The 14,041-nt window shown below is 49.6% G+C and overlaps 2 protein-coding genes across 2 annotated transcripts; both read left to right on the top strand.

Moving 5' to 3' along the window:
* Positions 1-3,865: 3,865 nt before the first annotated feature.
* On the top strand, positions 3,866-4,948 carry PtA15_14A68 (uncharacterized protein; the record flags this gene model as incomplete). Its single annotated transcript, XM_053163238.1, has 5 exons — positions 3,866-4,009; positions 4,088-4,183; positions 4,252-4,320; positions 4,378-4,452; positions 4,526-4,948. 5 exons carry the CDS (start codon positions 3,866-3,868, stop codon positions 4,946-4,948), a joined length of 807 nt encoding a protein of 268 aa, XP_053026742.1.
* Positions 4,949-12,355: 7,407 nt separating this feature from the next.
* Positions 12,356-13,744, top strand: PtA15_14A69 (uncharacterized protein; the record flags this gene model as incomplete). The annotated part of the gene is made up of 8 exons (XM_053163239.1): positions 12,356-12,398; positions 12,566-12,605; positions 12,673-12,685; positions 12,754-12,936; positions 13,007-13,111; positions 13,172-13,370; positions 13,440-13,538; positions 13,605-13,744. The coding sequence occupies 8 exons, from the start codon at positions 12,356-12,358 to the stop codon at positions 13,742-13,744; spliced, it is 822 nt and encodes a 273-aa protein (XP_053026743.1).
* Positions 13,745-14,041: the final 297 nt, after the last annotated feature.

Here is a 14,041-nt window from a genome sequence, read left to right on the forward strand (position 1 = left end):
ATTTATAAAGGCAGCCATCACCAGCCGTCCTGCCTTCTACAGAACAGCACACCATCCACTCAACACCTGTGTAGCACCCATCAAACCACCATCCACCTCGAGAAAACGCGCCGCACAATCCACCACACAAGATGAAGATGTTCATGTTCGGGATCACGGTCTTGCTTCTCCTGGGCACAATCGTCGCGCCGAGTGGAACACCCCCAGCGGGCTCAGGAAATCCCACCTGCATCAGTTCTCACTGCGGATAGATCAGGATCACCGTAAGCTCGCTTTCTGATGTGGAACCAAAATCTTCATCGTGCACATCTAACACTTCCCTCAAAATCTCTTGTAGTTTTGCGCTCCAGGTTCCCCTCGAATGGCACTGAGAAAGCTCCCAATGTATCCACGAGTCCACTATCTTTGCTTTTACACCCTCAGCCCCCTTGCCCGATCAGGAGACACTCATCCGATTCAACGGCAAGCTCGACTGAACTATGCCCTTCCTTTCTTTCGTCCCCCTGACACGCTCCAATTTCTTCAACTTCCGAACTTCCTCATGACTACTTTATCCATCGGTAGTATGACAACCGACATCGAATGATAACAGCCCCCTTATGAGACCGCAAATTTGTAAACATTGCCTTCCAGGAACGCTCAGAGAGAAGAGAGGACTACATTTTTGCTTGGAAGTAACTATTTGATTGTGAATTTTGTTTTGAACTTCAAGCTTGCAAGTAGCGCTGGCGGCCAGTGTTCCCTATGAGACTAGCTAAGTCAAGTGAGAAAGAAGGAGTGGCAAGTGAGCACAATGAATGCACTTCCCTCAACAAGACTGTGCAATTCTTTTCAACTTGGAGGGCATCCTGCCGGTGAACAAGATTGCACTAAATGGTGCTCCTATCTACCCAGCACTTTCCCTCCCACAGACCCGGTCAACAACACACTGCAACAATGCGTGCGATGTTCCACCTCACACGAAGCCAACGTCACTGCGAGGTAACCGCCTCTGCTGGGACAGATGGGCTGCCGTGTATGCGGGCGGCGACGCGTCCAGACTGTCAAGCCATGACTCTTGATTGCGTCCAATATGGAGGAGTTGGTAAAAATTGATCTGCAATTGGGCTCAGAGCCATTCAGCGGGAGTTCGACAGGTATGGATAACAATCGACTTCATTTCTGGAGAACATGCTAACTCGAATGGGCAGAGAAGAATTGGGCTCGAATGAAGAGCTTGGAGGTGGAGTTTTGTTCGACGCCAGTGTATGCGCTTGGCGTTGTAGGTGACTGGAAGCAGAAGAAAAGATCGACACCAGCATCAATCGTCAACTTAACATCTGATCAAGAGATGATGGTCCGAATGGCTACGCTCCTCCCCGAGGTAACTTTGTCCCTCCTCGTGGCAAAGATTGAGGATGGAGGATTCGCGGCGGAGCCAGAGCTTCAGATAGCCCAATTAAAGAGCCTTCGTCTACTAGGAGGCGCGATAGGTCTCGCTCTCGCTCTCGTACCCGCCGGCACGACTCTACCCCTCCAAGCTCCAGACGTTCTCGTTTTCGAGCGGAGAGGCATGTCGTGATTGGCCGTTGAACCCACTTGTAATTGCTTCCTGAAGTTCCAACCCTCAGAGAACGCGAGGAGGGGGACTCCATTAACGCTTCCTTGGCCAGTTGATATGAGATAATTCATTGCCCATAACATCCTCCATTGCCCCGGCTTAGGAGCTGCTGGGTTTCTGGTCCTCATGCCTTGATTGTCAACAAAAATCATGAGATGCCGACGATCCGACACCACATACAATTCCTTGGCTAGAAAAGGAACCTCAGGATGTGGTTCAAGACAGGAATGATGATTTTCATGCATGTAAACATAGCTAGGTTTATATACATGAAAATAATGTGAGAAAAGGGGTCTAGATGAGACCCTCCACGCGTAACCCCCGCTGGGTTACAACAGCTAGCCCGAGAGCAGCCAAAATCCCCACTCCCTCAGAGCATCCGCATCCGTTGCTAAGGGCCTGTACCACACGAAATCTGTTTTTCCCGCGCAAGGAAAACAGCTTTCTTTTTTTCAATATTCAGTTTATCAAGAGGTAAAAACAGCCTCCCACAATCGTGTACCACAACTGCAGGCTTCCTGCACTGCTCCAACACTGGGTCGCTACGCTAACCATAGCGGTTAGCGTAGCGTAGCGCAGCGCAAATGCGCTATTTTTTAGCGTAGTGTTAGCGCAATTGCACGCATATGCGCTAACGCTACGCGCACGCGGTGCGCAGCTATTTTAGCTGATAGCGTAGCGTTAGCGCAGATGCGCGCAATTGCGCTAACGCTAAACATGCAGGGCACAAAAGAGCGCGCGCTACGCTGCGCTACAGCGCCTTTAGCGGGAAAAAAGGGCTTTTTTTCCGCTAAAAGCGCTGTAGCGCAGCGCAGCGTAGCGTAGCGACTGTAGCGGCGCGCTAACGCTAACAAAGAATTGGCGCGCTGTTAGCGCCGCTGAAAATTAGCGTAGCGTAGCGGCGCTAACAGCGCGCTAACGCTATGCAAAATAGCCGGGCGCTTTTTGCCGCTACGCTAACGCGTAGCGCTGAAATAGCGTAGCGTAGCGTAGCAACCCAGTGTTGACTGCTCTCCTGGCCCAAACTGTGTATGTACATACATAAATACATAACACATGGGTCCGGGGGGGATGGAAGGTCCTCAACACTAGACCAATACATTCATTGTGTATTGGTCCAAGATGAGAGGAGGTGGGCCCAAACCTCTCCCTTCCAATACAATGTATCGATCTGAGGAGAACACTCCCCTTCTTCCTCTTGGACCGATTGTATATCGGGCAGAGAGGAAGACGGGGAGGATTCCTCTCGGACCGATCCAATAGAGCGGTCCGAGAGGAAGGGGGAGAGAGCTACTCGATACATAGTATCGGTGGCAGAACCCTCTCTCTTCCTCTCCAGCCGATCTAGTTGTATCGGTCGGAGAGGAAGGAGAGAATTCCTCTCATACTGATAATATCAGTCTGGGAGGATAGACGGACCGACATGTTGGGTTGGTCCGAGGTGAGAGACGGACCAATACATATGTTGAATCGGTCCGAGATGAGAGAGAGACCGATACCCATGTTGCATCGGCCGAGGAGAGAGGCCCCGGTGTCTTGGTTGGAGGGGGCTCAGCAGAAGGAAAACACCTATGAGAAACAGGGTCAGACCTGTTTCTGGAAATTGATTGTTTTGAACGAAAAACGAGTTCTGGTTTCCCCCAAAAACAGGTGCTGTGGTACACGTTTTCGAGGGGAAACTGTTTTTCGTGAGGAAAGTCGTTTTCCGGCCGAAAAACAGCTTTTTGAGCCACTATGGTACAGGCCCTAAGTTAGTCTGGACTAACTAGCTCGGATTACGGTCGGACTAAGCTAATCCGAGTGGCCGACCGCATCGACGTAGATTGGGAGGTCCGAGGCTATCGGAGATTATGTGATTAGGTGCCTGTATGGTATGTGTTTGGCACCTAAACACATAGAGTTCATGCCATTGAGCATGATGCATATTCATTTTATAGGTTAGTCCGAGGACTAGTGGGGGCTAGATTTATACCCCACTAGCTCCAAACCAAGCTCCGGGTCAAGTTGATCCCCGGTTAATCCAACCCGATGCGGTTGCGGGGTCGAACTAAGTGCCCTAATCCGGGCTAACTTAGCGCCCGGTGCGGATGGTCTCACTTTTGTGATTCAATTGATTCAATACGACTGAGATGAGTTCAAGTTGCATTTGTTGTAAATGCATAGATTATTCTCATCTTCCCGGTGGGCTGTCCGGGGGTCCGGGTCCGAGTATCACCGCCTGTCTGCGCGTAATACGATCCGGTCAGCTTTTCGCGGTATCAAGCCATGGAACCCACGACGGCACCCGAGGTCCCAAGTGAAACGGACCACATTCCAACGACAAAGCGGTATTGGAAAGAATCAAATGGACTCCTCTGCTCGATTTGCCTTGAACCGGATCATCAAGCTCGAAATTGCAGCCACCAACTGGTTAGTCTGCCCAAACCATCTGAGCGAAACTTTTATTTTGAAATTGTCCTTCCTGACCCCTGTATCTTCTTCCCATAGTGTCTAACTTGCGGTGCCATTGATGAGCACATAACTCGGCAATGTCCGGTTAGTCTGGTGTGCCATAGCTGTGGTAGTCGAGGTCATCTGGCACGGGTACGTGTCGCCATTCTGTCAATGTTTTCCCACTCATTGTACTTTGCTCAACTCATCTCATCGTGTAGCATTGTCCATCTTCTAGGACATCCGGAGCTCACTGTGCACGTTGTGACTCGACCATTCATCTCACCCTCGTCAGTTTCTCTTCCCTTCTTGAAATCCGAACAATCGCTGACATACCGTCCATCTAGAATTGTCCTTCCATATGGCGGGCCTATGAAGAAGAAACCAACGACAAACCCCAGCGAATTATGCGAGCCTGTTACGTATGTAAAGAATTGGGCTACCTGCATATGCCTGTTATGACGACTCAACTGTATTGCGTTTCTGGCACCAAAGTACTGTGGCAACACCGGCGACCACTTTGGAGACGAATGTCCCTTTCGAAGACCCTCTCTTCACACAGAGCCCTCCGCGTTTTCAGATCGCTCAGTTTCTAAACGAGATTCACGGCATCCCCAACTGTATGGGTCTGGAAGGGACTCCAGCCCGCGCCGGAAAGACTATGATCGGCAGCACGACGTAGGAAGGCAGGATAGCTACAGGCCACACGATCCCCCACCAAGTCGGAAAAAGCCCATTCGACCAGGTCGCAGGGACAGGGCTGCCAACGCGCGAGCCATAGAGGTCGAAGACGACGACGATTGGTTTTCGAAAAGACAACGGAAAAAGATTCCTCCAAAGCCCGGACCTTCTCCTAAACCGAGTGGATCGAAACCAAACAGGATTGGTGGATCCTACAAGGGAGGTTACATCAAATGACAACTGTTTAGATCAATCATATGCATGGAGGCCTCTCTATCCTGAGGATGATGCCTAAAACTCCGCCTTAACAATGGCCAGTCAGTCATGACAGTCAACGCTTCTCCCTCAAGATGAGGAGGATACGTGAATCTAAGCTCTTCCAAAGTGAAGCAAAAAAGAATGCAAAGCTTCCGCCAGTGGAAAAGAGAGCAATGCGCAGAGACATTTCCAGGCCAAGCAGGCTTCTCTGACCACTGGAGGGAACTTCTGAATGCCTTTCTGGCTCTGATTCTCTGCTTCCACCGGGTTAACAATCATGGCAACAACGTGGGCGGCGCAAGCAGCGTTGCCCCTTCGATCCACACAACCAGCTTTGACTAGGTGAACAGCTTTGTGTGCATGTCAAACTACACTGCCCAGCCGCTCCGACCAATACCATCCCGTCGATAGTTACACAAGACTAGGCACCTGGAATGGAAGGTATATATACGGTTCAGTGAGCAAGGGCACGAGCGGGCAAGAACCACTGCACTGAAATACAAGCTCGACGAGTCGACCTCATCTTTCATGACAGTGGTTCTCTGAAGTTGATTCAGGGTCCAGATACAGACTTGATCAACAGCCAGCTGGGAGAAATCAGCTCAAGCTAAGCTGTTGACATATTGCCCATTTCTCAGCCCAGTCTTGGAAATTCTTGCAATGCGATGCTGAAGTTGAGATTAAGAAGTGGTTGCTGTGTGCGGCGCATCGCTGGCCGGGACGATTGCGAAATTTTCCTTACTTTATAGGGTCGAGACGACTAACGAGCTTAACAAAGCCTCACTGTGAGAGCCCCAAAGGGGCAGCCCCGCAGGGTCTCTGTCTCACAGAGAGGCTTACCTGCAAAAACCTGTATCTGGCCTGAGAGCCCCAGGAATATCAGCCTGTATCAGGCTTTTTTTCACTCTTTTCATTTTTAAACATCAACCATTGGCCCGTTGAGGTCGCCCTTCTGGACTTAAGAAGTGCTTGGGAGTGCGCTTCTTCTGATGCAATTTGGGCCTTGTAGCTGCTGATATAATGCCTGATCCTCCCGGTTGAAATTTCCAATCATGGAGGAAAAGTGGCCGTGTAGGGAGTGAGATTTACTGTACAGAACTGTACAACTCTATTAGTCATCTCAAAGGATTCTTGGAAAGTGAGCTCCTTTGAGCCAATCTCCAGCTCATGGGAGGAGGGCAATGGTGGCATGCCCACCACCAATTTGAAGAGGAGATGCAGGTCTTTCACCGGATCAAGAGGCGGGCAACATGCCCTCTGGGAAGTGGGGGATTTGGGGGCACAAAGTTGGCCACCTGCAAAAAACACCAACTGCACGCGGGGCTCTCACGCCAGGAATTGTGGATTGCACAAAAGTCCCTCCCTGACGGGAGGTCGCACTTCGTGCGAGGCGCTTCGCGCCCCTGCCCCGCGGCAGGCGAGGGACTTGTGCTAAGTTCGGACAACTAACGCTTGTCGCCGAACTTATCAAAGTCCCTCCGAGGGGGGCCCGAAGGGCCCTCCGGAGGAGGGACTTAAACCTAAGCGGTGAAAGCTGGGGTGGCAGGAACAGAAAATCTGCCTTGATGCCAGGTCTTTATTTTTGAATCAGTTTTAAACCCCCACCTCAAAGGTTTCCTGCATGGTGTGTTGGATCAAATGATACCTAAGAAGCATGGCTTCATTCCTATCCTTTCCCCATTCCTTCAGTCCTACATTCTTACTTGTCTGGGGGCTTCAAAGGCAAAAATGATTGAGCAATGCACTGGAAACCTGAGAGACCATGAACTCACACGCTCACTGACAGTTGAATGAGGTCAACGTACAAAGCAAGATTAGCTAAGAAAACTGAACATGATGTGTCACCAATCTGTCTAACCTTGAAGGTAAAAAAAGGATTCAAGCCTACACGGCGGTTGCACAATTTTGGGTTTTGCCCGTCAAATTGACGCGGGGTGGAAGCCACCGGCAAATTGACCCCCGCGCTGTCAAATTGCCGCCAATCTGACCGCACCCCCGCCGACACTCAAGCTCATGTGAAGTTGACTCGACTTCAGGCAAGTTATGTTAACTTGCCTGGTCAATTTGACGGTAAACATGCCTTGACCAATCAAACACCGGCGGGCATAGCGGCAATTCGCCGTCAAGAACCTTTGACGGCCAGCACACCGGCAACCACCAGAGCTCACTGGAGAGGGGGCCTATGCAGATTCCAGAATATTCTAAAAGTCTGTGCGTCAGAGGGACACGTCACCTCAACACCCCTTCACCTCACTCTCCAGAGGCACATCCAAACGTTGAGCAAGTCCCTTTGTCACCCTCCACATCCCCAGCAATAACTCCAACCAAGTCCCTCATCACCCCTCCAGAGGGACATGACACCTTCAACCTAGTTCCTTGTCACCTCCAGGCTCCTGTCCATCAAGCTTGGCCCACCACTACGCTTGCTCCGACTTGGCCTCCGAAAGCCTCCACCATTCCCATACATACAGCCATCTTCAGCACCCCTCACTCCTTGTGCTGATCGTCCCGAGCACCCCGTCCAGATCACCAGCCCCCATCATCATGATGTCTCCAAGAGATCAGTGCAGTGGCTCGGCAAGCAAACCTTGCACATTCATCTCATTCAATTCCAATTCCAACTCGAAAGGCCTCGTTCCAAACAGTCTGGGAACAACCAACTCTGATAGCCCCAGCTTTCTGAGGTTGGCAACTCGGTTTGACAAGGCCAGGCCGAACTCACCAACCCACAAAGAGAACCACAAAGAGACACGCTCCGTGTCTTGGAACGATCTCCAAACAGCGCCGCCTATGGATGTGATAGCTGAGAAGCCTCTCAGCAATTCTGAAAAGACCATGCATGTCCATCATTTGGACTCAAGAAGTGAAAAAGAAGAAGTAAGCTCTTCCTCTCCCCAGTTTCTTGCTGAAGGAGGCCATGTTTCAAACACCAGTTCCTGGGAAGAGCCTCAGCCAGAAGCTATCGTGGCGCTGGGGGAGGGAGTAAACAGTTGGAAACAAGTTTGGGAGAGTCTTTCTGAGGAAGACCACATTCAAAACCGCCCAAGACTCAGTGACTCACCTGAAGATGGACATCACCACGATCGTTCCCGCGACGATAGAGAGTAGAGATGGCCACGCAGACCCAGGTACCCGTGACGTGTCCGGGTACCCGCCATGATTTTGTAATATTGTAGATACACGGACTCGCCGTCAACACCCGCGGACAGGTACCGCCGGTAACCACGGCGAGTGCTGCGGGTACCCTGACTATATTTGACACAACTGAGTCGGCACATTTTTTTTTTCAATTCCCAAGCCCAATATTGTTAGATAACAAAATCCGAGGAAAAAAATTACCTCGAATTATTGACTACACATTTCTTGCATTTGTAGATGAATACATATTTGTAATAAAAATTGGATTGATCACAGTTGATTGGTAGCTCAAATAGGAGGCACTGATTGCCATCGAGGCAATCTTCTGAGCTTGAACTTTCAGGAAAAATATTGGATGCCCAAGTCAGTGATATGAATGGAGTGGAAGAGCAGAAAGAAAGCTTACCAAGCTCATCATGATCAGTGAGTTTGCAAATGGTACTAGACCGGCTGGTCCGAGGAGCTTTTGTCCAAGAGCTAGAGGTGGTATTTGTGACATTGTCATTCGCAACCAAGATATCTGTATCAATGACATCAGTTGGATTTGGGTTGGTCTGACCATCCAATGGTCCCAGAGCCTAGGCAAGGATGTTGGTGAATTCAAGGTCCGGCGCGGTCTCTTTCTTGATTGGGTCATGGTGTATGAGGTTGAGGTCAGGTTTTTTCTCTGTGTTGTCACTCTCCAGGATAGGAGAACTCAGCGGCGGGTGCCTGAACGGGTACTTGCCAATTTTAAGCCACATTTCACAGACACATACCCGTACCCGGCACCCGCAGGGGGGTACCGCCGGACAGCAAGGGGTACCCTACTTGCTAATTTTAAGCCACATTTCACAGACACATACCCGTACCCGGCACCCGCAGGGGGGTACCGCCGGACAGCAAGGGGTACCCGCCAGCGGGTGCCGGGTACCGCCCGATGGGTACCTGCTGGCCATCTCTAATAGAGAGCAGCCAGCCCTAGATGTGGAAAGCACCAGTTTTCCAAGATTGACAACTCGCCAAGGTAACCTTGACAAGGCACTCAAAGTAGAACAAATTATTTCTCACAAGCGCGAAAAAAACCGTTCTTATTTCTTCTCCTCTCAACCACTCTCTATTTAATGCTTGCTTGTAACAAAAGGAAAAACAGAAAAGGCATCAAAAAGCAGAAAAAACACGCCAAATATTAAAGCCAAAAAAAAAACTATGAACATTCAATAAAAAACAAAAAAAGGCCCTGGTGGCCTGGATTCCTTTGTCTGACTTTGGTCAGAGTCCCCTGTGAGTGCTCCCAATGGGACCAAGCCTAAAACGATTGGCGGTAAACGGCCGTGGGGCGTGGTGAGGTGATTGGCCGGTGGTTTGCCCGCCAGGGCGGTCGAACGTCCCTGTCCGCTGCTCTTGTGGGGCTTGGGTTTGCTCGGCAATTTGACCGAGTGGTCAATTTGGCGTTAGGTTTGACCGAAATTTGCCTGAATGTGGGCGGTCGGGGCGGTTGGCACTTCGACGGTGTGTTTGACGGCTGACCGGAGGTCTGTTTTTTGGCGGTCAACGGCCGCAGAGTGAGGTGCGTCAAATTGACAACCAAACTTCCGGAATTTTTGACGGTGTGGTGCGCCATTTGGTACACGCAGGGACAACACTCATTTTGTGGCGCGGCGCGCGGAAAGACATCAAGAACAAATCCTCAAGGTACAAGATCTATGGTGGCGCGGCGGCATCCCCCTCAAGACGTTTCAGGAGTTTCATCTTTGTTTTTTTTTATATATATTTTCTTTCCTTTTTTTTTTCTATCTTTGTTTGAGATGTTTTGTTTCTTAGGACCTTGACTTGTTTCCTTTCTCTACTGCGCGCGTTGGATGGTTACAGTGGGGAGGGTTTGGTTTGGTTTTTTTTTTTTTTTTTTTTTTTTTATTCCTTTGATTAGTTGTTTGTTGGCTTGCTGTGTTGTGTGTGTTGTAGCGTGTGCGCGTGCGGGGTGTGATGACGGGTCCGCAGTGCGCGGCGCCTCCTGGAGTCTGATTTTGCCCACGAACTCAGAGGAAGGGGGGCATGGAACCTAGCTGATCCCAATTAGGAATCCATCAGAATCTTATCGCTCATCATCCGGCGCCCTCCAGAGTGCCATACCAAATCTTCTTGATCCTTGAGAACCTCTTTCTGATTCCAGTTTTCTTCTTCCCTCAAAAACAACAAACCGCCGACGTGCGCTCAAACGCCGTTGTAAAATCTTTCCCCCCCCAAACCTCATCGCTCAACAGATCCTCCTTGCTCATCCCGACCATCACTCGGAGGGCACGTAAAATCTCTTTTTCCCATTCCCCTGCAACTAACTGCCGCCGGCCTGCACCGGACGGAGTTCCACAACGGCACCCCGCAACTGCCGTGTATCCAAGGGCACTTTATTATGGAGGCGCTGGACCGACATGTCGGACATCTTTTTAGTTTCACTTTTTTATTTTTTATTTTTAAAAAACAAGAAAGAATATTTGTTACTGGGAGCAAAGCAGGAGCGAAGTAGCCCATGATTGCCTAGCTTGGTCCCTGTACAACTGTAAGATCCTATAAGCACTTCCGTGACAAGGGGTGCTGTAGAGTCCAGCGTAGTCATGTGCCAGCGGAAGTACAGGGAGGTGTGTACATAGTCCCCTCGGTCCTTGCCTGCCCTTTTGCCCCCAGGAAAGAACCGTTAAACTTTCCACTAGCGCCTTAGTCATTGCTTCCTTTTGGGTTGTGCCTGCTCCCGGAGGACACGCTTTGCTAACCCCTCCTCCCTTACCAACGTTGCTCGGCCAAGAGATCCCTCTTGGGCAAGCTCTAGCCAAAGCGAGGCCCTTGGGAGGAACATTCTCAGCGGACCCAGGATCAAACCTCCCTCCAACCCAGACAGAGTCTTGGGAAGCCTAAACCGGCTTTTGGGACTCCCCAGGCGCCGCGGCACGGCGCCGAAACTGTGAGCAGAAGGATGTGTTACCCACGGCTCAAGCAAAAGAGACCGACCACCCCGTCCCCAGTGCGTCCAGGATTTTGAATCAGCTCATTGGTAGCCCTTGGGAAGCCAAGGTACTTTATAAACAAATTTCCAGGAGCCTTGGCAAGCCAGTGGGCAACGATGAAATTTTGCCACTGGCTGGTAAGGTATGTACATGCAGCAGCATGCTCCTCAGTGAGCTTTGTTGGTGAGAACAGGTCTCCCTTGCAGAGTCCAGTTGACTTGGAGAAGTTGAAGCCATTTGACTGGTCTCAATTCCTCAAATCATATGCTCTGAAATGCCGTTCTGACTCTCCTGCGCACCTAACCGACCCCCAAGTCAGAGAGCAGCATGATATAGAGAGCACAATGTCAAAAGTCAGCATGTAAACAGCTTGACCAACTATTCAGGGCACCTAACCAACCCCCTGTTGAGTGATAAAGAAGTTGCCAAGAATGAGGGGGGAGTTGGAGTGGGTTAAAACAGAAGAGGTATATATAGGAACCAGGCTGCTCATTTTACTATTACAGGATTTATAACGAATCCTGACACTGACACCTGTTTGAGTACTGCTACACATGCATTATATAAATACATACACTGATACAGACAGATACTGATCCCACATGTTTGGCGGATGCTGGAAGCAGAAGCAAGGAAAGATGGCTAGAGTCAAAACATGAAACATGACTGACAAGAATTTCTGGTTCAGAGCCATTTTTGTCTAGGAATGTTGGCTCAGGCACCATGTTTGGCTAGGAATGACGGCCCAGAGCCATGGTGGCTGTTTTGTCGGGCTAGGGGCACCATCAGACCGACACCAAGATGGTTGGATTGTCGCTCTGAAAGCATAACAATGACCGCTTTGTCGGTTCATCTGTCCATTTTGTCGTGGATTTACCGGCATTTCACAAAAAAAACACAAAATTGGCCGTTTTTGTTGGTCCAGCGCCTCCATACTTTATAGATTTACTCAACCCTCCAGTTGGATGATTTACTGCTCCGATTACAGGTTGAAGAAATTGGATAATAAATTTTTTGAAAATGTGGTCCTCTCCGCAACATGGAGATCTTTCATTTGGTCAACAAAAAAGGAAAGAATTTGCTTAGTTGAGGGAGGGACTGGCAGATTACTGAAAATTTTGGGAATTTGGCAAAAAATCAAGTTCCTCCTGTGCCAACATTCACCGCTTGCGGGCAAGTCCCTCCCGGAGGTCGCGTGCGCGCGACCTCCTCGGAGGGACTGCGTTAAGTTCGGCTTGTCGCCCAACATCAGCGCGCGGGCAAGAAAAATATGAGACTTCGGGCCCATCTAGCTAATGTTGCCACGTTCACCAGTGAGTCAACTTGTATGTCTGATCGTTCTCAGCTGACCTATCTCTCATATCCCAAACTGATGCCTATCCTCTCTACAATCGCATCTGACCGCCAGAGTTCATCGATTCGGTAAATAAGCTTGCACGCAGGGTCGTCTTCACATTCGGACCAGATGACATCTTGCTAGTTTCGACGGGCGACGACGAGGATGGATTGAGGATCCACGGGTAAATGCCTCATAGTCAGCTAAGACCTCGATAGGAATTCTGATAATGGGACTTTGTCGCTAGGTAGAACCATCAAAGTCGTAAGCATGTAGCACGTCACAATCTACGGCTCAGGGTGATGCTCACTTACGACTGGTTCGCTCTCAAGCCTGAACTGTTCGGCTCCACCTACTGCGTCGAGTCAAATATGAACAACAACATCCATGTCGAAGTCTCTACTCAAGCATTTGCGAGCGCTGTTCGCCAGACTTCAAGTTCTCCCACCGAGATCGTTATTCGGCTGGCCAAGTTGGGAAGGACACCGTACATGAGTTTTGTAGCCAAAACAGTCGTATGTTAACTCGCTACTTGATCGGTGATCTTTGCTCTCTTGGCGCTCATTCGATTTCATTGACTTGAAGGGACGGAGTGGTGTGGAATACCAAGTTGAACAGCAAGTGGTCGTGAAGGTCTTGAAGCCTCCCGACCTCAAGGACCTTCCAGAACTCAAAATACCCACACCCGACGTGAGCCGCCAAACTTCTGTGCCCACAACTCTAGCTGATTATCTGCTCTCGACTGCATAGACCATCATCGCCCTACCGAAAATTAGCGATCTCTGCAAGGTTGCCGAACGATTAAAGAGCCTCTCAGATTTAATCACCATTTCTGCCAGTCGCAACGGTGGATTTCGACTGGGAATCACTACTGAGCACGCTCGAGTTGAAACGGAATGGCGAGGCTTGCACTCCTTCCACGCTCCATCTACCCAAGTAACCCAAGACGGTAAGACTAGCGTGTCTGGGCTATTACTGCTTAGGAAGATCAAATCTAAACGTGTTTTTACAACTCAAGGAACACCGAGGCCAACATCCGCATTCTATGAGGTCACTGTCAAATCTCGGGGATTGCTAAGATGTTTGCATGCCAATTTGGGCGAAGTTTCAATGGCATGTTGAGTTACTTCTGCATCCCCATTAGTTAGATCATAACCTACAAACTGACCCGGTCACTAACCAGATATTTGCGAAGGGTCTTGTGTTGCCTTATATAACTTTGTTGGTGGTAACGCCCAGCTGAGTGGTATCGAGGACGGTAGCGAACGGACGGGCTCGCTGGCTACCTATTTGCCTGCCGTAAATGAAGATGTTGATGACTAAGGATGAAAACCAATGCTGGCTGGTTGTCAATTAACGCTCAGTCAATTGGAAAAAAAGAGGTTTAACTGTTTGGGCAATAGAGAAACAGAAAACTCCAGAGAAAAGTAATGTGCTATATATTTGATTACCTGACAACTGAACCCCAACTTGCCTTTGGGTCTTTGAGCTGACCCGATCACATGTTACAATCAAGAACCCTGTGTAATGTTTGTTCAATTGTATCAATTTGCCATTTCTGCCCTATTTTATCTTATCTTTTATCTTAAATTCCCAACTCAATCTATGACCTAACACCAA

This window comes from Puccinia triticina, chromosome 14A, assembly GCF_026914185.1.
Source record: "Puccinia triticina chromosome 14A, complete sequence".
NCBI classification, from domain to species: Eukaryota; Fungi; Basidiomycota; class Pucciniomycetes; order Pucciniales; family Pucciniaceae; genus Puccinia; species Puccinia triticina.